The sequence below is a fragment of the Salvelinus sp. IW2-2015 genome, linkage group LG20 (genome assembly GCF_002910315.2).
Source record: "Salvelinus sp. IW2-2015 linkage group LG20, ASM291031v2, whole genome shotgun sequence".
Classification (NCBI taxonomy): Eukaryota; Metazoa; Chordata; class Actinopteri; order Salmoniformes; family Salmonidae; genus Salvelinus; species Salvelinus sp. IW2-2015.
Window position 1 is genome coordinate 39,493,615 of NC_036860.1, and position 24,932 is coordinate 39,518,546.

The following is a 24,932-nucleotide window of genomic DNA, read 5'->3' on the forward strand; positions in this document are numbered from 1 at the left end:
CGGCCGCTAAATGTTAGTGGTGGCTGTTTAACAGTCTGATGGCCTTGAGATAGAAGCTGTTTTTTCAGTCTCTCGGTCTGCTTTGATGCACCTGTACTGACCTCGCCTTCTGGATGATAGCGGGTGAACAGGCAGTGGCTTGGGTGGTTGTTGTCCTTGATGATCTTTATGGCCTTCCTGTGACATCGGGTGGTGTAGGTGTCCTGGAGGGCAGGTAGTTGCCCCCGGTGATGCGTTCTGCAGACCTCACTACCCTCTGGAGAGCCTTACGGTTGTGGGCGGAGCAGTTGCCGTACCAGGCGGTGATACAGCCCGACGGATGCTCTCGATTGTTGCATCGTAGAAGTTTGTGAGTGCTTTTGGTGACAAGCCGAATTTCTTCAGCCTCCCTGAGGTTGAGAGAGGCGCTGCTGCGCCTTCTTCACAACGCTGTCTGTGTGGGTGGACCAATTCAGTTTGTCTGTGAGTGTAGTCACCGAGGAACTTAAAACTTTCCACCTTCTCCACTACTGACCGTCGATGTGGATAGGGGGGTGCTCCCTCTGCTGTTTCCTGAAGTCCACAATCATCTCCTTGTTTTTTGTTGACGTTGAGTGTGAGGTTATTTTCCTGACACCACACTCCGAGGGCCCTCACCTCCTCCCTGTAGGCCGTCTCGTCGTTGTTGGTAATCAAGCACCTACATAGTGTCATCCGCAAACTTGATGATTGAGTTGGAGGCGTGCATGGCCACGCAGCTGTGGTGAACAGGGAGTAACGGAGAGGGCTCAGAACGCACCCTTGTGGGGCCCCAGTGTTGAGGATCAGCGGGTGGAGATGTTGTTACCTACCCTACCACCTGGGGCGGCCCGTCAGGAAGTCCAGGACCCAGTTGCACAGGGCGGGGTCGAGACCCAGGGTCTCGAGCTTGATGACGAGTTTGGAGGGTACTATGGTGTTAAATGCTGAGCTGTAATCGATGAACAGCATTCTCACATGGGTATTCCTTCTGTCCAGATGGGTTAGGGCAGTGTGCAGTGTGGTTGCGATTGCGTCGTTCTGTGGACCTATTGGGTCGGTAAGCAAATTGGAGTGGTCTAGGGTGTCCGGTAGGGTGGAGGTGATATGGTCCTTGACTAGTCTCTCAAAGCACTTCATGATGACGGAAGTGAGTGCTACGGGGCGGTGGTCGTTTAGCTCAGTTACCTTAGCTTTTGGGAACAGGAACAATGGTGGCCTCTTGAAGCATGTGGAACAGCAGACTGGGATAAGGTTGATTGAATATGTCCGTAAACACAACAGCCAGCTGGTCTGCGCATGCTCTGAGGACGCGGCTGGGAATGCCGTCTGGGCCTGCAGCCTTGCGAGGGTTAACACGTTTAAATGTTTTACTCACTCGGCTGCAGTGAAGGAAGCCCGCAGGTTTTGGTAGGGGGCCGTGTCAGTGGCACTGTATTGTCCTCAAAGCGGGCAAAAAAGTTGTTTAGCCTGTCTGGGAGCAAGACATCCTGGTCCGCGACGGGGCTGGTTTCTTTTTTGTAATCCGTGATTGACTGTAGACCCTGCCACATACCTCTTGTGTCTGAGCTGTTGAATTGCGACTCGATTTTGTCTCTGTACTGGGACTTAGCCTGTTTGATTGCCTTGCGGAGAGAATAGCTACACTGTTTGTATTCGGTCATGCTTCCGGTCACCTTGCCCTGGTTAAAAGCAGTGGTTCGCGCTTTCAGTTTCACGCGAATGCTGCCGCAATCCACGGTTTCTGGTTTGGGAATGTTTTAATCGTTGCTGTGGGTACGACATCGTCAATGCACTTCCTAATGAACTCGCTCACCGAATCAGCATATTCGTCAATATTGTTGTTGGACGCAATGCGGACATATTCCAACCGCGTGATCGAAGCAGTCTGAAGCGTGGATTCAGATTGGTCGGACAGCGTTGAACAGACCTGAGCGCGGGAGCTTGTTGTTTTAGTTTCTGTTTGTAGGCTGGAATCAACAAAATGGAGTCGTGGTCAGCTTTTCCGAAAGGGGGCTGGGGAGGGCCTTATAGCGTGCGGAAATTAGTATAACAATGATCTAGGGTTTTTCCAGCCCTGGTAGCACAATCGATATGCTGATAGAATTTAGGGAGTTTTGTTTTTAGATTAGCCTTGTTAAAATCCCCAGCTACGATGAATGCAGCCTCAGGGTGTGTGGTTTCCAGTTTACAAAGAGTCAGATAAAGTTCGTTCAGGCCATCGATGTGTCTGCTTGGGGGGAATATATACGGCTGTGATTATGATCGAAGAGAATTCCCTTGGTAGATAATGCGGTCGACATTTGATTGTGAGGAGTTCTAGATCAGGTGAACAGAATGACTTGAGTTCCTGTGTGTGTTATGATGATCACACCACGTCTCGTTAATCATAAGGCATACCCCCCGCCCCTCTCTTACCAGAAAGATGTTTGTTTCTGTCGGCGCGATGCATGAAGAAACCAGCTGGCTGCACCGACTCCGTTAGCGTCTCTTGAGTTAGCCATGTTTCCGTGAAGCAGAGCACGTTGCAATCCCTGATGTCTCTCTGGAATGCTACCCGTGCTCGGATTTCATCAACCTTATTGTCAAGAGACTGGACTTGGCGAGTAGTATGCAGGGAGTGGAGCGCGATGTGCCCGTCTCCGAAACCTGACCAGGAGTGACCGACTCGTTTGCCCCTTTTACGGCGTCGCACAGGGTCGCCGGCTGGGATCAGATCCATTGTATTGGGTGGAAGGCAAAACACTGGATCCGTTTCGGGAAAGTAATATTCCTGGTAGGAACGATGATGAGTTGACGTTAATCGTATATTCAGTAGTTCCTCCCGACTGTATGTAATGAAACCTAAGATTACCTGGGGTACCGATGTAAGAAATAACACATAAAAAAACAAAATACTGCATATTTTCCAAGGAACGCGAAGCGAGGCGGCCATCTCTTTTTCGGCGCCGGAAAAAGTATGTGGACACCTGCTCGTCAAACATCTCATTACAAAATCATGGGCACTAATATGAAGCTGGTCCTCCCTGTGCTGCTATAACAGCCTCCACTCTTCTGGGAAGGCTTTCCACTAGATGTTGGAACATTGCTGTGGGGACTTGCTTCTATTCAGCCACGAGCATTAGTGAGGTTGGGCTCTGATGTTGGGCGATTAGGCCTGGCTCGCAGTCATCCCAAGATGAGGTTGAGGTCAGGGCTCTGTGCAGGCCAGTCAAGTTTTTCCACACCAATCTCGACAAACCATTTCAGTATGGACCTCGCTTTGCGCATGGGGGTATTGTCATGCTGAAACAGGAAAGGGCTTTCCCCATACTGTTGCCACAAAGATGGATGCACAGAATTGTCTAGAATGTCATTGTGTGCTGTAGCATTAAGATTTCCCTTCACTGGAACTATGGGGCCTAGCCCGAACCATAAAAAACAGCCTCAGACCATTATTCCTCCTCCACCAAACTTTACAGTTGGCACTAGGCATTAGGGCAGGTAGCATTCGCTTGGCATCCACCAAAGCCAGATTCGTCCGTTGGACTTCCAAATGGTRAAGTGTGATTCATCACTCCAGAGATCACGTTTCCACTGCTCCAGAGTCTAATGGTGGCGAGCTTTACACCACTCCAGCCAACGCTTGGCATGGCGCATGGTGATTTTAGGCTTGTGTGCGTGCGGCTGTTCAACCATGGAAACCCATTTCATGAAGCTCCCGATGAACAGTTCTTGTGCTGACTTTGCTTCCAGAGGCAGTTTGGAACTCGGTGGTGAGTGTTGCAACCGAGGACAGGTGATTTTTACACGCTTCAGCACTCAGCATTTACATTTAAGTCATTTAGCAGACGCTCTTATCCAGAGCGACTTACAAATTGGAAAGTTCATACATATTCATCCTGGTCCCCCCGTGGGGAATGAACCCACAACCCTGGCGTTGCAAGCGCCATGCTCTACCAACTGAGCTACACGGGACAGCAGTCCAGTTCTGTGAGCTTGTGTGGCCTACCACTTCGCAACTGAGCCGTTGTCGCTCCTAGATGTTTCCACTTCACAATAACAGCACTTACAATTGACCGGGGCAGCTTTAGAAGGGCAGACATTTGATGAACTGACTTGTTGGAAAGGTGACGGTGTCACGTTGCAAGTCACTGAGCTCTTCGGTAAGGCCATTCTACTGTCAATGTTTGTGTATGGAGATTGCATGGCTGTGTACTCGATTTTATACAATGGGTGTGGCTGAAATAGCCGAATCCACTAATTTGAAGGAGTGTCTACATACTTTTGTGTATATAGTGTAAGTTGATCTGGATAAGATTAAAAAATACACTTCACTTTGACTACTGTTTTCAGTTGAGCTTAGCTTAGCAATGCATCCTTAACCCAACAAAAGCTGTTATTTTTGCTGATCTTGTTCTAACTTTCTTAATTTTGTTTGTTTTTGCCTTTCTACTATGTGATCATCAGATTAACCGCAGTGACAGCGACAGCTCCACTCTGTCTAAGAAGTCTCCATTCGTCAGGAACGCATCGGAGAGACGCAGCATGCGCATGAAAAAGGTAGAAACTACCCGCTTAGATCGTATCCATCCGGCCATTGATCCTATCATTCTATATTTCTACGTCGTATAAATACCCACTTCATCCTATCGATCATTCTATATTACTATTATATAAACCACTCACTTCGTACCTATCCTACCATGGTGATACTTCCTATCGTTCTATATTTCTATGCTATAAATACCCATTTAACTTTCATTTTCTGTCTGTTTGCCAAGGTTCTCAGTATAACAAGCACGTTTTCTTATTTTTCAGTCTCTATTTATTCCAGTGCTTTGCTCTGTTCTCACAGTTCTGGCTCTTGACAGTCTAATAGTGCAGTCAAGTCTGAAGCTGTGGCCACATTATTAGATACACTCAGCCGTTCATTTACGTTTATGGTTCCATAAACCAGAGGCTCAGCCTTCAGTAAAAGTGAGTCTTAATATTTAATGGCTGGTTGAATTGTTAATGTGGCCTGACATTCTTTGGCCTCTATTAATGCTGGGACAAGGAGTGATCTATGTCCAGGACAGATCTGTGTGTCTGCTAGGAGAGGAAAGGGGAGGGGGCCACTGGGAAATAGCTGCTCTATCTCCTTGTACCTTCCTATGTGTGTTAGGAAGAGAAAGATGTGTGTGTGTTTATGTCTGAGTGTAATGTATCAATCATAAACTCACCGTTTCCATCTTCCTTCCTTTCCTCCCCCCAGCCCCCGGTGCCGGTGCGGGGCCTGGACGGGCTGCTGCGGACCAGTCTGGACCTGGAGCTGGACCTGCAGGTTTCCAGGACTCGTCACACGCGGCTGTCCCAGGAGCTTCGAGTCCTCAGGGAGCTGAAGGAGCAGCTGGAGAGAGCCCGGCAGCAGGGCACCAGAGACCTCCCCACCTGGGTGCAGGACGACGAGCGCTTCCGTCTGCTGCTCAGACAGGCTGAGAAACAGGTGGGAGAGGGAGAGATACTGACCCCCGCAACAATCGGTCTGTCACCAATGCGTTTTCGGGTGGTTCTAGAATTGCAACCTCTAATGCAGTAGTGCACTATATAGGGAATAGGCTGCCATTTCAGACAAAGACTTTGAAACCAGTAGGAGACTCTCACCTAGTAGTTATATAAACTCAGCAAAAAAAGAAACGTCTTCTCACTGTCAACTGCGTTTATTTTCAGCAAACTTAACATGTGTAAATATTTGTATGAACATAAGATTCAACAACTGAGACATAAACTGAAAAAGTTCCACAGACATGTGACCAACAGAAATGTAGTAATGTGTCCCTGAACAAAAGGGGGTGATCAACATCAAAAGTAACAGTCAGTATCTGGTGTGGCCACTAGCCGCGTTAAGTACTATTACCTATTGCGGACAGTCTGAGCACTGATGGAGGGGGATTGTGTGTTCCTTGTGTAACTCGGGCAGTTGTTGTTGCCATCCTGTACCTGTCCCGCAGGTGTGATGTTCCGATGTACTGATCCTGTGCAGGTGTTGTTACACGTGGTCTGTCACTGCGAGGACGATCAGCTGTCCGTCCTGTCTACCTGTAGCGCTGTCTTAGGCGTCTCACAGTACGGACATTGCAATTTATTGCCCTAGCCACATCTGCAGTCCTCATGCCTCCTTGCAGCATGCTTAAGGCACGTTCACGCAGATGAGCAGAGACCCTGGGCACTTTCTTTTGGTGTTTTTCAGAGTCTGTAGAAAGGCCTCTTTAGTGTCCTAAGTTTTCATAATTGTGACCTTAATTGCCTAAGCTGTTAGTTTCTTAACGACCGTTCCACAGGTGCATGTTCATTAATTGTTTATGGTTCATTGAACAAGCATGGAAAACAGTGTTTAAACCCTTTACAATGAAGATCTGTGAAGTTATTTGGATCTTTATGAATTATTTTTGAAAGACAGGGTCCTGAAAAGTTTATTAGATTTTATTATACATTGTTGTTCCAATACACACCTGTGAAATATTAAGAGAGGGTTTAAATGCTGTTCTAGCTGTTGACTGGCCATGAGGAGTTGTTTAAGCCTTTTTTCCAGCTTCTCTCTAAGCATCTGTGTGGTGTGGTGTTGTCTGCAGACCCGTGAGGAGCAGCTGCAGGAGCAGAGGGTGGAGAAGATGATGCGCGCTGCGGCCAAGGACGTCCACAAGATCCGAGGCCAGAGCAGGAAAGAGGTGCCAGAGGTCCAGTCCTTCAGGTCAGTACAGTAGAATACATTACAGAACAGCAACAGTGCAGTGTAACATACCTCCTGTAAGAGAAGTTGATCCATTAAGCCATATCTCGTTCCCCATGTATTGGATGAATGTCAATGTGTACATTTGTTTTTAGCTTCTCTCACCAGGTCTCATTAGGTCCAGTTGAATGAAGTACAATTTGTGGTCCATTCCATTTGTATGCCAGTTAATCTAGGAATGTAAGATGATAGGGAATTTTGAGTGGGGAAATGGCTATGATGTGGACTGGGATTGATTGACCCTGGCTCTGAAGTGACTGAAAGACGTTTGCCTCAGTGAACACGTAGTCAGTGCTTGACTTGGGCTGAAATAGGGCTGGTAATCATGTTGGGTGCCGGTAATACTTATGTTTAGGTGCAGGAGCTCAACAATACTTTTGAGCTGATATTCTATAAGGAAGCTCAAGCAGTAGAACATTTGAGGTGCCGGTACTCAGCTCCGGTGAGCTCCTGCCTAAGTCAAGCACTGCACATAGCCCACCATTCAAAATAAAAATCTGTTTTGTTCACCGTATAGAAGGGGATGTTAGTTGTGTTTTTAGGCTCATGTGAAGATAAACTCTTCTGATTTCAGAGAGAAGATGGCCTTCTTCACTCGTGCAAAGATCAACATCCCCGATCTACCTGCCGACGACGTGTAGCGCATTTCAAGTATTCTACAGTCTTAACTGCTGTTTCCAAGGAGATGACTCTGACACAGACTTCTGGTGGTATAATGAAGAATGGAGAATAATAATGTATAGGAAAAACCGTCACATTTTTAGAACTTTATTTTTTATTTTTATCTCAGTTGCTCATCTGTATAATTTGTTATTAGCACCTAGCAACATGCATTTTTCTATTTTCTCCACTCTGTAGCATTATTTTACTGTTACTAATAAGTGGATGTTGGTAGCTACCTTTACATGTTTTACGGTAAAATCGTCATTCCAATACCACACCGGTGCTTTCTGTGTGAAATATGAAAACATAGAGACGACAAATGCTGTTATTTTCATTAGCCAGGACCATTTACTCGCTGTAATCTAAGATGTGAATATAGACCCCCAGAGGTACTTTACTTCAACATGATTTATAGCACAACACATCTACAAAATCAACATTCTGATTGAATGATGGTGTACTGTGACTGGATGAGTGGTTGGTTGTACAGTATACCGTAACCTGCTGTCTGTCCTTAGTGGCATTGTGTTCTCTTATTACTGCACACTGTCTACTGTGTATGTGTTACCAGTCAGGCCATCTATACTGTACATGGCTCTTGTAGTGACTCTCACTGGTGCACACACTATCTCTCAGCATTGTGTAAGAACTGCACTAACTCTCTCTAATACTCAGGTAGTTTATCGGATAGTTTGTGCACTTTTAAAATAGGAATCTAAAAAAGAGGTGAAGGGGTTGAAGAAGTGGGAGGAGTGTTCTTCTCTGGGCAGGATTGATTGTTGAATCACCGTTTAACGAAGCACATTATGATTGTGAAACAAAAGAAGTGCATTTTATGAAGGTCATTMATTTGCATTTGATGAAGATCATTGCTGACGATAAACTCCATATTTATTGTATGAGTCAAAACCCAAGTGAAGTGATCCAAAAATCATGGAATAACTGACAACTCCCAAGTATACAAATGCAACAACAGGGCGCTGAGATGGGTGAGCCCTGGGAGGGCATAGGCCTACCCACTTGGGAGCCAGGCCCAGCCAATCAGAATGAGTTTTTTCCCCCACAAAAGGGGTTTATTACAGACTGAAATACTCCTCAGTTTCATCAGCTGTCTGACTGGCTGGTCTCAGATGATCCCRCAGGTGAAGAAGCCGGATGTGGAGGTCCTGGGCTGACGTGGTTACATGTGGTCTGTGGTTGTGAGGCCGGTTGGAAATACTGCGAAATTCTCTAGAACGACRGAGGCGGGTTATGGTAGGAAWTTCTGACAACAGCTCTGGTGGACATTCCTGCAGTCAGCATGCATATTGCATGCTCCCTCAACTTGAGACATATGTGGCATTGTGTTTTGTGTGACAAAACTGYAMATTTTAGTGGCCTTTTTATTGTCCCCAGCACAAGGTGCACCTTTGTAATGATCCGGCTGTTTAACCAGCTTCTTGAYATGCTACACCTGTCAGGTGGATGGATTATCGTGGCAAAGGAGAGATACTGCATGGAGCATTGTCACATCAATGACCACAGGAGTTGGCGAGACAGCACTAACAGATCTGGAACCAGGCTCACTACTAGTACCATATGGAGCTGCTTAAACCAGCCATGTCGCCCTCTCTCTCTGTTAGGAGACCTGACGAAGTCCTGCACGGTGCCTTGCAAAACTGGCTTTCAACACTGCTCTTGATGTGTCAGTGGTAGAGTCGGGAGCACATATATGGCTCTGTGTAGCGAATGATCACGTCTGTCATCTTCAGAGGCGACTTGTAGTGTCTGTGTTTAATGAAATGTGATGAAGTGAAACGTGTTAGTGGATCAACAGGCAGTACAGGGAGAAATGAGCTGTTTATAACTAGGCCACTGGAAACTGTACAGGGTGGGTGATCTAGATTAGATCAGAACAGTCAGCTTGCTACTCACATTCCCTGTAAACACTTGGATGGCATTTGAGATGATAGAGATGTGTTGGATGAGAGTTTGGAGGGGTGATCATAAGGGGATATATACACTGGCAAGGGCCCCTGTTCACATATTCAATGCAGATGCAAATGTCTGTGGAGTGTTTTGGATTTAGCTTTTTAACAAATCCTACTCACACAGGCCTTTTTTTGGTGTTGACCAAGCATGGTTGTGATACCAATTATAAAAGGCCTGAATTACATTCTACTCATATTGGAGAAGCCAGAACTAACCTTACTTTCTACAGAAACATAGCTAGCTTCTTTCCCTCTCAATGGAAAACTGTTTAACACCATACATACATAGCACCCAAAGACCTGATGTAGTCAGAGACGATATAAAGCTCAATTCAACTCTAGGCTAATACCACTGTGGTAATGTAGAGATTTGCCCAATCCACAACAGGCTGGATGACAATGAAACAAACAGGTTCATGCTAATKGAATTTGGCCATAGAATGGGCGCAWWGACTAAAGGTGGAGAGGAGTCAGTGGAATGAATCACATTCCCTTCCTCAGCTGAATGGTCCTCCAATGAAGTCACCTTCAGTGTTGACGACACCAGAGTGGCCCAGCAACTGAATTTATGTAATAGCACATGACCTTTGTTGGATTTGAATGGGCATGAATTGGCTCTAACGTTCTGCAAATGATGAGCAGAACTCACTGGTGTCCAGTGTCCCACCCCAGTTGACATTGCCTTGTAGTTTGATGAATACATTGCATGTTTCATACTCTGTGAATAAAATTATACCCTGATTTGAACATCAGAAAGGATTTTTCTACTCTACCCCATACTAATAATGTTATTAGATAGTGTTTCATTCCTACTCTACTTTTTTCATCTATCTTTTCCTTACTGGTTGTCTTTTGCCTTGATGTGCACTATTTTCATAAACTGGACCTGTGAGCTTTAGCTAGTGATAAAGAATGTTTCTTGGGTTATTGTGATACTCCACTGTCTTTTATCGCTAAGTTGTCATTTTTGTTTTCTCAATTTCACTTTTCTGTTAAAKGGTGTAGGCAGTCACACAGGCACGCACCGTCTTAGTCACCCAACTGGATATAATATGAGTTGCTTTCTTGCGCACTCTAGGTTAGTGTGATATCYTTATAGCCTCTTTGTCATACACAATTAGCTAGACACCCCTTGGAAATGGAATACAAACACACAGTTTAATTTAGTTAATTAAACTKTACAATGTTGCACTTCACTACTGTAAAGGAAAGCCACTGTTGACGGCACAACAATCTATTCTACTGGAATCGGACATGAACTGTATACTGTGAATGGATCCTTTGGAGAGTGTGCTGTTTTTAGATTAAATCTGATTTTAACTGGAGTTGAAAATGTGGTCACCATCCAAGAAGAGAACACTACTTTTTGTTGCCTAAAATAATGTGTACTGTTTGCAGTTGAATGTGAACTGTTTACTTAAAAAGAAATCACGATTTACTCCAGTGTAGAGAGAGGGAACAGAGGTCTTACATTAGGACTTCTGATTGGATTACACTGTGTCTGGATGGAACAGTACTATGTGATTAACTGAAGCTAGTCACGATTGACTAAAGGCTCAAATGTACTTTTCTATAACACCACCCGGTATGTATATTGTAGAAAAGTCCATTTCATCAGAAACAAATTATGTAGTAGGTCTTGCTTCGAGTAATCAAAAAATCATGTCAGAAACTGATGCTGGTCATGAATGATTTGTTGTCTTGTAGGTTGTGATATAATTCTTGTTTTGAAGTTCAAGTGCATTTTTGTTTATTTGCTCTGTTGTATTAAGGATGGCAATGAGACTGGTATGTGTATAGAGATAGTTTGAGAAATACAGCATGTATTTATTGCACTTTGTGATTTGGGTGTGCTGTTTGTTTCCTTTCTCGTAAGACTCCTGAAAGCTGTGAATTTTATTATGGACACTACTGTCAACCAGATTTGTAAATATTTCACCAGCACAAAAAAAAYTGTTTTGTAGTTTCACAAATAAAAATAAGTTCTTTTGTTCTACTATTGCCTGCGCTTTCCCCTCTGTTTTGTGTGTCTGTGGTGTATTTAATGTAAATGAAACTAATTTGCAGAGCACGCTTTGACAAAAAAAAAAACGGCAATAAGTACCAATAAAATGTAACACTGTTGCTATGTTTTGAAAGTTCAAGCATAACGTTATAGCCTATGACTGTAGTACCTACCTATTCGTCTGTGGTAGTACATTGGGTACCCCACACGAGGGCGGTAAATAGAATTTCCGACATTTAACTTCAATGCCTCTTCCTCATCTAAGCCGGGTTCAACTCGCATTCAAAGAAAGTCATTTAGCAACAGAAGCAAACGCTAACTTACTGTTCTATACTTGTACTGAAAATGGGAGATCCTGTGGCTGGTTACACGTCCCGACTTCAACAGCAGGTCAGCTCTGATACTTTACGTATACCTACCTCTTGGTTTGCAATGAAATTAAGCAAGTGTAGCTCCGCCAACGTGGACATGTTGGCTAGTTGCTGACGTAATGTGTGGCAAGGCAGCTAGCCAACTTGTAGTTCTGCTTGTAACTAGCTAAACGTTGCAGCAGCTTGCTAGCTGCTTGAAATCTGCTATRAAACGTGAATTCAGGCTAAAGTGTTATCTTTGTTGTATTCTAGCCAGCCAGTCTCGCTCTGTGCGTGTGAAAAATTACCCAATTGTCATACTAAAAGTGAAGATACYTTTAATAGAAAACGAYTCAATTATTATTTATTTATCMTTTTATTTAACAAGGCAAGTCAGTTAAGAATAAATGCTTGTTTACAATGTCGGCCTACACCGGCCAAAYCCGGACGACGCTGGGCCAATGTGCGCCGTCCTATGGGACTCCCAATCACGGCCGGTTGTGATACAGGCTGGATTGGAACCAGGATGTCTGTAGTGACGCCTCTAGCACTGAGATTCAGTNGCCGTCCTATGGGACTCCCAATCACGGCCGGTTGTGATACAGGCTGGATTGGAACCAGGATGTCTGTAGTGACGCCTCTAGCACTGAGATTCAGTTCCTTAGACCGCTGCACCACTCAGCAGTTAGTTACTTGAATAAAAGTATAAAAGTAAGTGGTTTTAAATATACTGAACCTGTTAAGTATCAAAAGTAAATGTAATTGCTAAAATATACTTAAGCATCGAAACTATTAGTAATTTCAACTTCCTTATAAGCAAACCAGACTGCACAATTTTCTTGTTTAAAAAATGTACGGATAGGCAGGGGCACACTCCAACACACAGACATTATTTAAGCAATAAGGCCGGAGGGGTGTGGTATATGGCCAATATACCACGGCTAAGGGCTGTTCTTCCACGGAATGCCTGGGTACATGCCTTAGCCGTGGTATATTGGCCATATACCACAAACCCCCGAGGTGCCWTATTGCAATTAGAAACTGGTTAGCAACTTAGTTAGCGCAGTAAAAATAAATGTTTTGTCATACACTGGTATAAGGTCTGATATACCACGGCTCTCAGTTAATCACCATTCAGGGATCAAACCACCCAGTTTATAATTACAAACTAAGCATGTGTGTTTAGTGAGACTCCCAGATCAGAGGCAGTAGGGATGACCCGTGTTTTCTTGATAAGTGTGTAAATTGCACCATTTKTCTGTCCTGATAAGCATTCAAAATTGTAAAGAGTACTTTTGGGTGTGTCAGGGAAAATGTATGGAGTAAAAAGTACATTGTTTTCTTTAGGAATGTAGTAAAGTAAAAGTTGTCAAATATATAAATAGTAGTACTTTTACACCAATGGACAGGTAACAGGTAAGTCAGCTGTCACTCATGCCGCATTCAAAACAACTGGGAACTCWGAAAAAAWCAAGATCCRACTGGGAAMAATCGTTTTGAACGGTCATCCAACTCGGAATTGAAAGTCGGAAACTCGGGCATCTTTCTTGAGCTCCGACTTTCAACCTGAAGATCACTGACGTCATGATTTGACCTAGTTTTTTTAATATTTATTTTTTTATATATAAAGTTCCCAGTTGTCTTGATAACACCTTTGATGTTGATGACGAAGGAAGATGCAGTGTGCGGCCCTTCCCATCTAGACATTTACTGATAACAATCATATTAAATCAACATTATTCTGTAATAGACAATTATTTGCTAGCTAACTTAGCTAGCTGACGGTTTCAATTTTGTTCTGACGGGTGTGACATCTGATTTCCTCAATCTGTGCTGATATCAGTACCTAAGCCTTAGTTTATGAGTCAAAGGCCTGAATATTGTCATACACTGCACATTGTACCTCAATCAATGTTTTTGTRGAGGCAGGACATGTTGTTGACAGTGAACCCTTTCTCCGTCTAGGAGCTGGAGATCCATTCCCTGACTGCAGAGCTCGAGAGCCTGAAGAACCCACAGGGCCTGGGCTTGTCCTCACACCTGGATGGGCTGAGAGAGGAGAATGCCAAGCTCAAATACCGCCTCAATGTCCTCAAAAGGGTGAGTGATCACGAGTAGGAWTTTCCACACGCCGCTCTAGCTACATTAATGTTATGAGATTGAGCTATCGTTCTTGTTCATGCACACAGGAGGTGACTAAATGCTTAGTTTCACCTGTTATGTCCTCTTTCATTACTGGTCAGAAGAGAGGGTGAGAGAGAGACAGAGGCTGARTTGCTCTATATGTTCTACTGAAGGGCTGTCTCTCTATGCTCTCCCCCAAAGATCCCTTGGGAGGGGAGGAGAGATTCTGCGTTGCCTTTATAGGTTGTCCTCTATACATTGTATTGTTGTGCTCTCTGTCTATTTTCCCTATCCAGAGTCTGCAGGAGGAGAGGAGCCAGTGCAGTAAAACCATGATGAACATCAACCAGCGCCTGCAGGAGATCTTTGGGGAGGCCATCCGRGAGGCCTGCCCCGACCTGGAGAACCCTCCCCTGGCCGTCACCCCCAACCAGCAGGCCAAGTTTGGGGACTACCAGTGTAACAGCGCTATGGCCATGGCCCAGGTGGGACTAGAACACTGATGGATCTTATTCTCTGACTMTTCTTTTCTCTGAATCTCTTTTACACTCGCTCTTAATTTCTTACCTGTTTTGATATGTGTTTGTGTTGTCTCGCTGTCCCTCTGATCTCTCTCCCACTGTAACTCTTTCTTTCAGTCTCTATCGATTGCTCTTTCTGAGAGAGTTTAGCATATAGCCTAAATATCAACAGCTCAACTTTCATTTGAGCAGTTAGGTGGTGAATGAAATKGGAGTGTAATTGTTTTGGACTTGTGTTTCAGATGATGAAATCAAAGGGCCTGAAAGTTAACCCCAGGCAGATCGCTGAGAATATTCAGCAGAACATTCCTGACAATGAGCTCATTGAGAAGACAGAAATTGCTGGACCAGGTTTTTGCCCGCATATAATATTTAAGATAGAGTCCTTAGTTGAAACAAACACAAAGCTGAGGGATGGGCCTGGAGAAATGTGACCACTCTGAAATTCATAGTCTGAGCTATAGATGCTAGGACTGACCATCCATGATATAGTTTTAACCATGTTTTAAGGCTATATACAGTGTTTGTTCACATTTACGTAGTTTACAAACAATGGAGCAAAGCAAGCTTATTTTGGGTTCTGAAGGGGTATTACAGTTTGAGCTCATGAGGCATTTTTAAGTTATATTCTTCAAGAATCAATGGGTATATATAATTAATTTCTAAKTCCAAAAATGGATGSAGCAACTAAGGATTCTAGATTTAATTGATTATAGTCATGTGCTCAATGAACTGAGGGCTGTTACATAGCTTTTTGTACCCTCAGGGTTCATCAATGTTCACCTTAAGAGATCGTTTGTGTCCAAACTGCTGACCAACCTGCTACTCAACGGTGTCCAACCTCCTCGCTTAGAGAGCAAGAAGAAGGTAGGCGAACATCCTGCTTTTACAGACCCAGCCGTTGCCCTTTTCCCTTTTTAAATGTGGGGATGAATCTTCTGTGTGTTTGGGTTTTCTAGGTGGTTGTGGACTTCTCATCTCCTAACATCGCCAAGGAGATGCACGTAGGTCACCTGCGCTCCACAATCATTGGGGACAGCATGTGTCGTCTCTTTGAGTTCCTGGGCTACGACGTCTTGAGGTCAGTCAAAATATGACGTAAAAATACAAATTCAGTTTATCTCTTTGAAGTGTACTGGTAACACTTTATTTTATGGTACAGWAATGACCAGGTGTTTACTTAAAGTACATGCTAAAATAAATGGTAATAAAACAGTACCTAAACAAAACCTATGAATGTGTGTATAGTTTTTGTGGTACATTATTAAACATCTGTAGCAAATGCCAGTCACTAATATACCATGACTGAGCCAAATTAATGCCAACTGAGCCAGAGTCACCCCTACAATGCACCGTATGCTAGTTTATTTATGTGACATCCTGCCCTGCAGTATATCMTTTTTTGTGTGTGTGTTTGTTTACCATGTCATCACTGCATTTATTTGTGTTTTGTACCCAAGGCTGAATCACGTAGGCGACTGGGGCACCCAGTTTGGGATGCTYATCGCTCACCTGCAAGACAAGTTCCCAAACTACCTGACYGTATCCCCTCCTATCGGAGACCTGCAGGCCTTCTACAAAGTGAGTCCACCCAAAACATCAGCTTTTTCTATAAAGTTGACCACTAGATGGAGGTGGTGGGTTTAAAAAAAGAAAAGGAAAAGGGTATGGCATTAGACATGGCATGTCCTTTCCTTTGGCCAACTTTTGAGTTGTGTAGACTATCCTAGGCATACAATACATTCTGTTCCTCACTAGCCGTCATCAGATATTTTGCCTATTGTCTCCCCTGCTGATATGATTGATTCCTCACTGTCTGTGTGTCCCAGGAGTCTAAGAAGCGTTTTGACGAGGAGGAGGACTTTAAGAAGAGGGCCTACCAGTGTGTGGTCAAGCTGCAGAGCAAAGACCCAGCTTTCATCAAAGGATGGAACCTCATCTGTGACGTTTCCAGGAAGGGTGGGTGGGATGAATGGATGATGAAAGTCAAAATGTATTATAAAGGTGTTGATCTAGGGGTAGTTAGACCGTATGCCAAGTACTGTGAAGAGTCAAAGATAACATTATTTAGCACAAGTAAATTCACAAAAATAAAGATATAGGCTGCAGTAGTTTAGCTTTGAATGAAAGGTCAMAATCAGACACACATGAAGTTGTGGCATTGGCCATATTGGACTGTTTGATGTTTATCAGTGTCATGGAGTTGTTAAAATCTTCAAAATGGGAGGTTCACATGGGGTACAGAGGTTCTTCACACTAGTTTTCAGGGTGACTGCTCTATTGTCAGTTCTGTTTAATTTGTGTGTGTGTGATAAAGGTCATGGCAGGCGTGAGGCGTCGGACGTCTGACAGGTCACAGCTCTCCATACTGTGTGCGATCTCTGGAAGGATTTAAACCTTGACGTGACAGATAGGGAGAGAGAGACAATATGTTCCCAATGCCTTTATCAGCCATCAGTCCCCACGGAGACCCAGCTGAGGAAGGGCAATTAGGTTGCTCCATCCTTTTCTCTTTTTTTCTTCCTTTCACTGAATGAGTGACTTCATTTCCTCGAGTCTCATCCAAAGACATGCAGTGTGTTTAGTACTGATATTCCCCTGGTGTTGCTACTGTACTGTAACAGAGATTTACCTTTCCAACTCTTGTCTTTATGTCTCTCGTAGAATTCCAGAAGGTCTACAACTGTCTGGATATCCAGATCATCGAGAGAGGAGAGTCCTTCTACCAGGAGAAGATGACCGCCGTGGTCAAAGAGTTTGAGGCCAAAGGTCATTCAGTTTGAATCAATCAAAACAAAGATAGCTTTACGTTGTCATTCAGTTGATTTTCAGCTTATTCATATTGAGCTAGAAGGACATCATGTACTCTTCGGCTCAGGTTGGTTGCTGTAGTTGGCCTATGTGACCAGAAGGGGCCACTGTTGTCTCAGCAATACTCACACTMATTTTTTCCTCAATCACTCTCTTTCACTCCCTCCCTCCCTCCCTCCAGGCCTGGTGGAGATGGATGAGGGCCGTAAGATAGTGTTTGCCCCGGGCCAGCAGATCCCCCTGACGGTGGTGAAGTCTGACGGTGGCTACACCTATGACACATCAGACCTGGCCGCCCTGCGCCAGCGGCTCTTTGACGAGAAGGCAGACATCATCATCTACGTGACGGACAGCGGCCAGGTGAGGAGGGTGTGGAGGGAAGTCTGAGTGCCAGTCTGTTTGTGCTATCATGCCTACTCATTGTCATGCAATACATGTTTGGCTTTGACAAGGACAGCATTTGGGACCAACAAATTTGGGACCATGCTACCTCTGTTGTGCCTCTGAGGTCCTAGCTTTGACACCAGCGGTGTCACCTGCTGAAAATGTAATCCACTTGGGGTCAGCTGTCTGTGTCTTGGTTTCTCTGTGAGAAGACAGTCAGGGACAGGTATGAGTAGAGGACTTCAGAGTGCTGCCCACTCACTAGTTCAAGACCACAAGCATTGCCTTGTCTGAGTGTTCACTGTCATTTTTATGCTGTTGAAGTTTCTACTGGACTGGATCGTACATGCAAAATCATTAGGCTCACCGTCACTAATAGCCTGTCAAACTCTGTCGAAACATTCAACTGGTGTTCAATTCTTTTTTTGTGCTTTTTTTTGTGACTAGTTTATTGCGCATGTCTGTTTTTTTTCACAACAGGGCACCCACTTCCAGGTAGTGTTTGCAGCGGCTCAGATGATTGGCTGGTACGACCCCAATGTGACACGAGTGGAGCACGCTGGTTTCGGAGTGGTGCTGGGAGAGGACAAGTGAGTATCTACAAATTATTTAAGTTATTTTTTTCCAGGGTCCTATTCATTAGGGCACACAACAATAAAAGAGTTTGCAACAGAAAACAAAAATTTGTGATTCTTATTGGACAAGTCCAGGGTGCCCCTCCTGTTTCAGTACATTTTCTTCCATTTGGTGCTTAATGAATGCGACCCAGATTGGCATACTCCGACAGACACATGCCTAATTTAGTGTTCATAGCTCAGTATACTGTACTGGGCCGTCCAAGAGAACACCCACCCACTTGTGGCCTCAGCAGCCTATTGAATTAGCACACTTCGCTTTTATTTGTCCATTATTTGCTCTATTGGCCAATTGGTCGCGCATCGTCTTGTTGTGTATGGCTAATCGGAGTATCGTTACCGAGCAGATAATGTCACGTAGTGCATTAATAAAACATCAAACACAGGCAGAGAATATGTTGTGTTGGTCATAAGAGGCTGTAGGGGAGGTGAGAGGAGCCAACTAAGTGGTGGTTAGCGCCTGGTACTTCGCTGTAGCCTGGGAGGAAGCTGAAGCACTGTCAAACGCTGGTCACAGTCCAATACGGGAAAGTGGAAAAGCACACTTCCTTTCTCATGATCACTAATTGAACATGATTTCATTCATTGAACATGATTGGATAGAGCCATGTAAGTGGAACACTACTTATGTTAGATTAGTGGTGAAGGAAGGAAGGATGTGTTTTTGAGGTGGATTTGAACAGGGCCTGAGTGTTGTCTTTGTCTGTTTGTCCACAGAAAGAAGTTTAAGACTCGCTCCGGGGATACGGTGAGGCTGATGGACCTGCTGGACGAAGGCCTGAAGAGGTCCATGGAAAAACTCAAGGAGAAGGACAGGGACAAGGTGACGAATGGATGCTGCCTGTCTTTCCAACATTACTGCATAGCCATAAACTCTTCAACTCTTCGCAAGGCCAAATCAGGTGTGATAGTTGATAGTACTTGGCTGGGACGAAAGTGCACCGCACACGCACCCACCCAAACACTGACAGGAGAGTGTAGAAAACGTCATTACTACAGCCTGAACAGTCATCTTACTAATGAGTGTGAAACTAGCCTGGCTGTGTGAAGTCTTTACTGAGGCACAACAGTGAGTCCATTTGGAGTTTTAAACAGAGAACAAACAGCTACTGCTCTTGCAGATTGTCTCCTGCGTTGAACACAGCGCTGTGAACGATGCCTCTCTCTCTAATCTTTGTGTTCTAAAGGCTTCTGGGATACAGAAACGCATACTGCTTCCACCTGGCATAGCTGTCTGCCTGCAAATCGCAGCCCGCCTCTTTTTTTCTGATCCTATTACTTGTGTTTGTTTCTATGAAGCAAGAAGAGGTCCTCTGAAGTGTGGTTTGGCTGATATGTTTCTGCTAAGCCTATAATTGTCAAGGATATTGAAAGTTACACACGCTGCATTAAATTATGCGGAAAAGTTAGTGGGCGTATAATTGCGCTGTTCCCTAGGGCGTAATCAATTAAGCAAACGCCGGCTGAGGGAGCCAACTCAGATCTATTCTGAGATCTTTTTATTTTGTTAGTGCAGTAAGCGTACCCCCCTCAGCCCGTTTCTCTCCAGGCCCCTACGTAGCATCGTTGGCACCACAGGGCTGGCCACGTGCCCAACCCTGCCACATGAAGCATGCATGAGAGAACCAGCTGTTCCGGACGACCAAGTATGTTGTGAAGAGGTCACGACAAAGCCTTTTCCCCCTCAGGGACTGAAAAGATTTGGCATGGATCCTCAGATCATCAAAAAGTTCTACAGCTGCACCATCGAGAGCATCCTGACCCCCCCCCCCCCTTTGTTTTTACATTGCTGCTACTCGCTGTTTATTATCTATNTCGCTGTTTATTATCTATGCATAGTCACTTTACCCCTACCTACATGTACAAATTACCTTGACTAACCTGTACCCCCCACACATTGACTGGGTATCGGTATCCCTTGTATACAGCCTCATTATTTTGTTGTAACTGATTTATTTTTCATTTTTTGCGTTAGTTTATTTAGTAAATATTTTCTTAACTCTATTTTCTTCAAACTGCATTGTTGGTTAAGGGCTTGTAAGTAAGCATTTCACGGTAAGGTCTACATTGTTGTATTCGGCGCATGTGACAAGTAAAATTAGATTTTTGTCCCAACCTCATTAAAATTAACCCGCCCTGCTCAAAACACTCAAGCACACAAATCCTATACATACAAATGCTAAAGAACACAATCCACTCTCTCTGTACTTGTGAGCCTGTCCGTACCTAACAGGGTATTTGACTCGACATGGATGTCAGAATGCCAGGTCCAACTCATAGCAGTACAGTACTTCAACTTGTCCCAGATATCTTGTGACACACAGAAACAAGTTGTGACCCATCTCAGATACCAAGTGACTGAACACATGCTGATTGGCTGTAACTCTGATCATAAGATGTCTGTGTGCCCCAGGTTCTGAGCACGGAGGATCTGACCAAGGCCCAGCGCTCGGTGGCGTTCGGCTGCATCAAGTATGCCGACCTGTCTCACAACCGCATCAACGACTACGTGTTCTCCTTCGACAAGATGCTAGACGACCGGGGCAACACGGCCGCCTACCTCCTCTACGCCTTCACCCGCATCAGGTGAGCCATCCCTGGGGAGCTACACTCACCCCCTACCCTTACAGTCCCCTGGTGGTATTAACCCAGAGTGGCCACGCCCCCAATCTGTCGCCATTTATCTGTACATGAGTGGAGGGGGGAAAAGCCGTCTTGTTCAGGGTGGTCGATGGTAACAGACTAAGTCAATAGTGCACTCCCAGGTGGCGGTGGCTCCTGCTGTGGAGGGGTTACACACGTTTGTTTGAGCATTGGGTTTGAAACCCCGGATGCTGCTCATCTTGTAGATCTGCGGTTGTAGATAGCCAAAGAACACAATGGCATTGTTCTGGGATCATTTGGTTCACTGTCAGTCCCAGTAAGGATCAGATATAGTCTCTTTTGATAGCCGGCATAATGCTCCAACTAATCTCGGTTACCCAGAAGTAAAATTATCTCACATAAGTTTATCATTTCCTGTTTTACTTCTGGGGGGGAAATGCCATTGACAATTGTGATTACCTTTGGGCAAAGGAAGGAAGCGAAGTCTCCTCCCTCGCAAATGGAAACTCTGGGCCAAACCACTCCCTTCGGCTAATTTCACCCATGTTTATCATGGCCAAAAAGGGAATGTTTGCTTTCATTACTTTTTATGATATAGACAATTTTGACTTTGTGGCTGTGGAACCTAGTGGAAACCGTTTATCATCCTCACACAAGCTTGAAAGTCACTGTGCCAGTTTAAGCACTGCCTTCGCCGCATCCTGATTCGTCCAAATAATCAATGATTCAAACCCTAAACCAGGAACTACTGCTGCTTGTAGTCACGTAATCCTATGTGAGCTTTGACAGATTCTCGCAATTTCATCTGTCCAAGAGAGATTATGCTCCAACGAACTGAACTATCTGGATYTGCAAGTCAATTGTAGTCCCACCTAACACGTGTTGCTATAATCATGTGATAACCTGCCTAGTTACAATGTAATCACAAGGTAGGTACACTTTATAAAATGGAACTGGTCTGCCATTTATATCCTACTTCACATATCCCTTCCCCTCCTGTGTCTGCAGGTCCATAGCCCGGTTGGCTAACATCGACGAGGCAGCGCTCCGTAAAGCAGCAGAGACCACGGAGGTGCTCTTGGAGCACGACAAGGAGTGGAAGTTGGGCAAGTGTCTCCTGCGCTTCCCTGAGATCCTGCAGAAGATCCTGGATGACCTGCTGCTCCACACGCTGTGTGACTACCTGTATGAGCTGGCCACGACCTTCACAGAGTTCTACGACAGCTGTTACTGTATCGAGAAGGACCGCCAGACAGGTAGGGCAGAGACACTGGGGTGATGGAGACTGAGAAAGTGTCCGTCTTTCTATTAGTTGATCTGTCTCCATTCATCTATACATTCATCCATCCAATGGTCCATACTAAATGCTGGTTATACATATCCCTTTTAGGAGTACTCTTAAAATCTGCGATTTTTCTTTGCTTTGCCATTCGGTAGTTGCTATCGTGCACAGCCTCAGACTTCGGCTGGCCTCAAATAATCCTTAATATCCCATTGTGAGGGACAATCACAAACCACACCATTCAGAGGTGTCAGAGAGCAAGTGACATTGTTAGCCAATCCGCTCACATCTGTAAGCATTTACCCTACAGTGGGCCGCGTCGCTAATGTTAAGTCCTATTTACCCAGGGTTTAGCATATCACAGAGTGTTAACTTAACGTGCTGCTCACGAGTTAGCCCCCAAGTTAGACCTCCTCGTAACCAAATTGAGTGTGAATTATAGCACATAAACCCCATAGAGTCGATTGATACACACTACACTATGGAAAGGGGAGACTCTCACAAACACGATCGTGTTCTCACGACCCCACAAGTGTCACGGCACTCGTCTGAAGGTAACCGGTACCCTATTAAAAAAAACTAATGGAAGTAAGAAGGTGCCTACCCCAAAACATGGGTTAAATATGTTTAAAAATAGCTGGGTAATATTTGATATTATATTTTATGTACAGTACCAGTCAAAAGTTTGGACCAACCGACTCATTTCAGGGTTTTTCTTTATTTTTACTGTTTTCTACATTCTAGAATAATAGTGAAGACATCAAAACTATGAAATAACACATATGGAATCATGTAGTAACCAAAAAAGTGTTAACCAAATCAAAATATGTTTTCGATTTGAGATTCTTCAAATATAAAACCACCCTTTGCCTTGACAGCTTTGCACGCTCTTGACATTCTCTCAACCAGCTTCACCTGGAATGCTACTGTGTGTGTGTATGTGTGTATGCCTGAACAAGGCAGTTAACCCACTGTTCCTAGGCCGTCATTGAAAATAAGAATGTTCTTAACTGACTTGCCTAGTTAAATAAAGATAACGTGTGTGTGTGTGTATATATTAATTTATTTTAGGACAGACACTTCAACCTTGTTTCTTATGATTTATTCTTTGACTGTACCTTTTTTCCATTTATGAATATCATTCAATGGGCTTTAGTAGTTAAGGTCAACATCAATATTTTATCAAATAATTTGTATATATATATATATTTTTTATACCTAAAGGGTTCCTAAAATTCTAAATCAAATAGCTAAATGATCCATAGTATGACCATCTTAATTTTTTTTTTTTTTAAATCCATGTGTCAGTTTAGCACCTCCTCCCCCCCAATGTCTATACTAAAGAATTACGTTCTGAATGTCAGCTTGTTTTCCACCCTTAGTAACAATGAAGGCCAATTTGAGTTTTAACCATACAAATGCTGGTCTACAGACCAATGGAAGTCTTTCATGAGTAGTCTATGGGTGGTTCTCAATAACACCCTCTCTTTGCTTTTGTCATCCTTTGCTAAACTGGTTTTAAAGGAGCTGACTGGGATGTATATCATTGGATGACAATGGCATGGACATTACCAAGTGCTTGAATGACTCTAATATGACAATAACAGATGATTTGTTAGTGTAAATGAAGGGGAAGTGGTATTGTTTGTCAATTACATCAATGCCCATGTCCTATAATGACTCGTCTGTTTAATTTGCCCTCCCTCTGGCTTAATTTCTATTGGATCTCCTGATTGTCCCATGGATCGTTGAATCGTGAACATTGATTTAGTGACTGCTCTATTATTGGGATGTGATTCTGTGTAATTTTATTGGATTGAAATGACCTCCGATCTATGTGTTGACCCATCTCTCTCGCTGTCTCTCTCTCGACAGGTGAGGTGGTAAAGGTAAACATGTGGAGGATGCTCCTGTGTGATGCCACTGCCGCCATCATGGCCAAAGGCTTCGATATCCTGGGCATCAACCCTGTCTCCAGGATGTGACCTCATCATAGTGACATCACAATGCCCTCGTCCCATCTCCTCGAACGACAGAAATAAAGAGCCACTTCAACCCATTAACGTCACCTGGGATCTTACTGTATACCAAATAAAATAAAAATTACTGCTTGTAAAAAAAAAAAAAGGATCTAGTACCCTGCTCATCATTCTCCATATAAATGTCAGAATACCTACCAAGAGATTGAGGAATGTCTGGAGAGGCTGCCAAAACAGCAATACTGACTTGAGCTACAGCTCAATCATTGCACAGGGGATTCGAGATGTATGTATTAGACATTGACCTCTGTTTATTGCAGTAAATCTGGGCTGATCCTGACCCGGCCAAATAATACAGTATTTCAGATGAAAGACGTCAGTCGCGAAGGAAGGAAGCATAAGTAGCTAAACATGTATCCTTTCTTGCCGTGTGGACGGTTAAATAGAGCATATTATTTTGGCTATTTGAGCCTCATTTTTGGGGCCTTTGAAATTGACAGGTTTTCTGTCATCTTAGTCCAGCTACCCCATCTGTCATCTGACTTGAAACCCAAATACATATTTATAACCCATGCACCTGTGGTATTGGTCACTTTGAGGACAGCCAAGTGCAGAAGACTTTCCTGTCCTGAAAAAGATTGAATCAAAGTGACTTTTTAATCCACTTTCATATCAATAGGCAATTATTGCTCCCATTTATATATATTTTTGAAAATGTATTTGAAATTGCAATGATTTTCAAATACATTTTTATTGTATTGATGCATTTACATTTTATCTACGGTTTTGTTAAAGCCTCCATAATTTCCTCACAGTAGAGACTCAAATGCATGATTCGCACTTTAGGTCTGACTTA

At 44.0% G+C, this 24,932-nt stretch overlaps 2 protein-coding genes across 2 annotated transcripts in view; both read left to right on the top strand.

The window, feature by feature from the left end:
* Positions 1-11,377, top strand: part of wwc1 (WW and C2 domain containing 1) — a 52,815-nt gene extending 41,438 nt beyond the window's left edge. The window contains exons 19-22 of the mRNA XM_024012528.2: positions 4,447-4,539; positions 5,234-5,464; positions 6,591-6,709; positions 7,323-11,377. Coding sequence (XP_023868296.1) covers positions 4,447-4,539; positions 5,234-5,464; positions 6,591-6,709; positions 7,323-7,389 — 510 coding nt within the window. The 3' untranslated portion in view covers positions 7,390-11,377. The remainder of the gene's footprint in view (positions 1-4,446; positions 4,540-5,233; positions 5,465-6,590; positions 6,710-7,322) is intronic.
* Positions 11,378-11,636: 259 nt separating this feature from the next.
* LOC111980927 (arginine--tRNA ligase, cytoplasmic) lies at positions 11,637-24,224 on the top strand. Its single transcript, XM_024011985.2, has 15 exons — positions 11,637-11,776; positions 13,702-13,836; positions 14,157-14,345; positions 14,624-14,732; positions 15,148-15,248; positions 15,341-15,462; positions 15,842-15,962; positions 16,211-16,340; positions 17,046-17,150; positions 17,374-17,552; positions 18,057-18,166; positions 18,929-19,034; positions 20,625-20,797; positions 21,824-22,071; positions 23,973-24,224. Exons 1-15 carry the CDS (start codon positions 11,732-11,734, stop codon positions 24,080-24,082), a joined length of 1,983 nt encoding a protein of 660 aa, XP_023867753.1. The 5' UTR covers positions 11,637-11,731; the 3' UTR covers positions 24,083-24,224.
* The last annotated feature ends 708 nt before the right edge of the window (positions 24,225-24,932 follow it).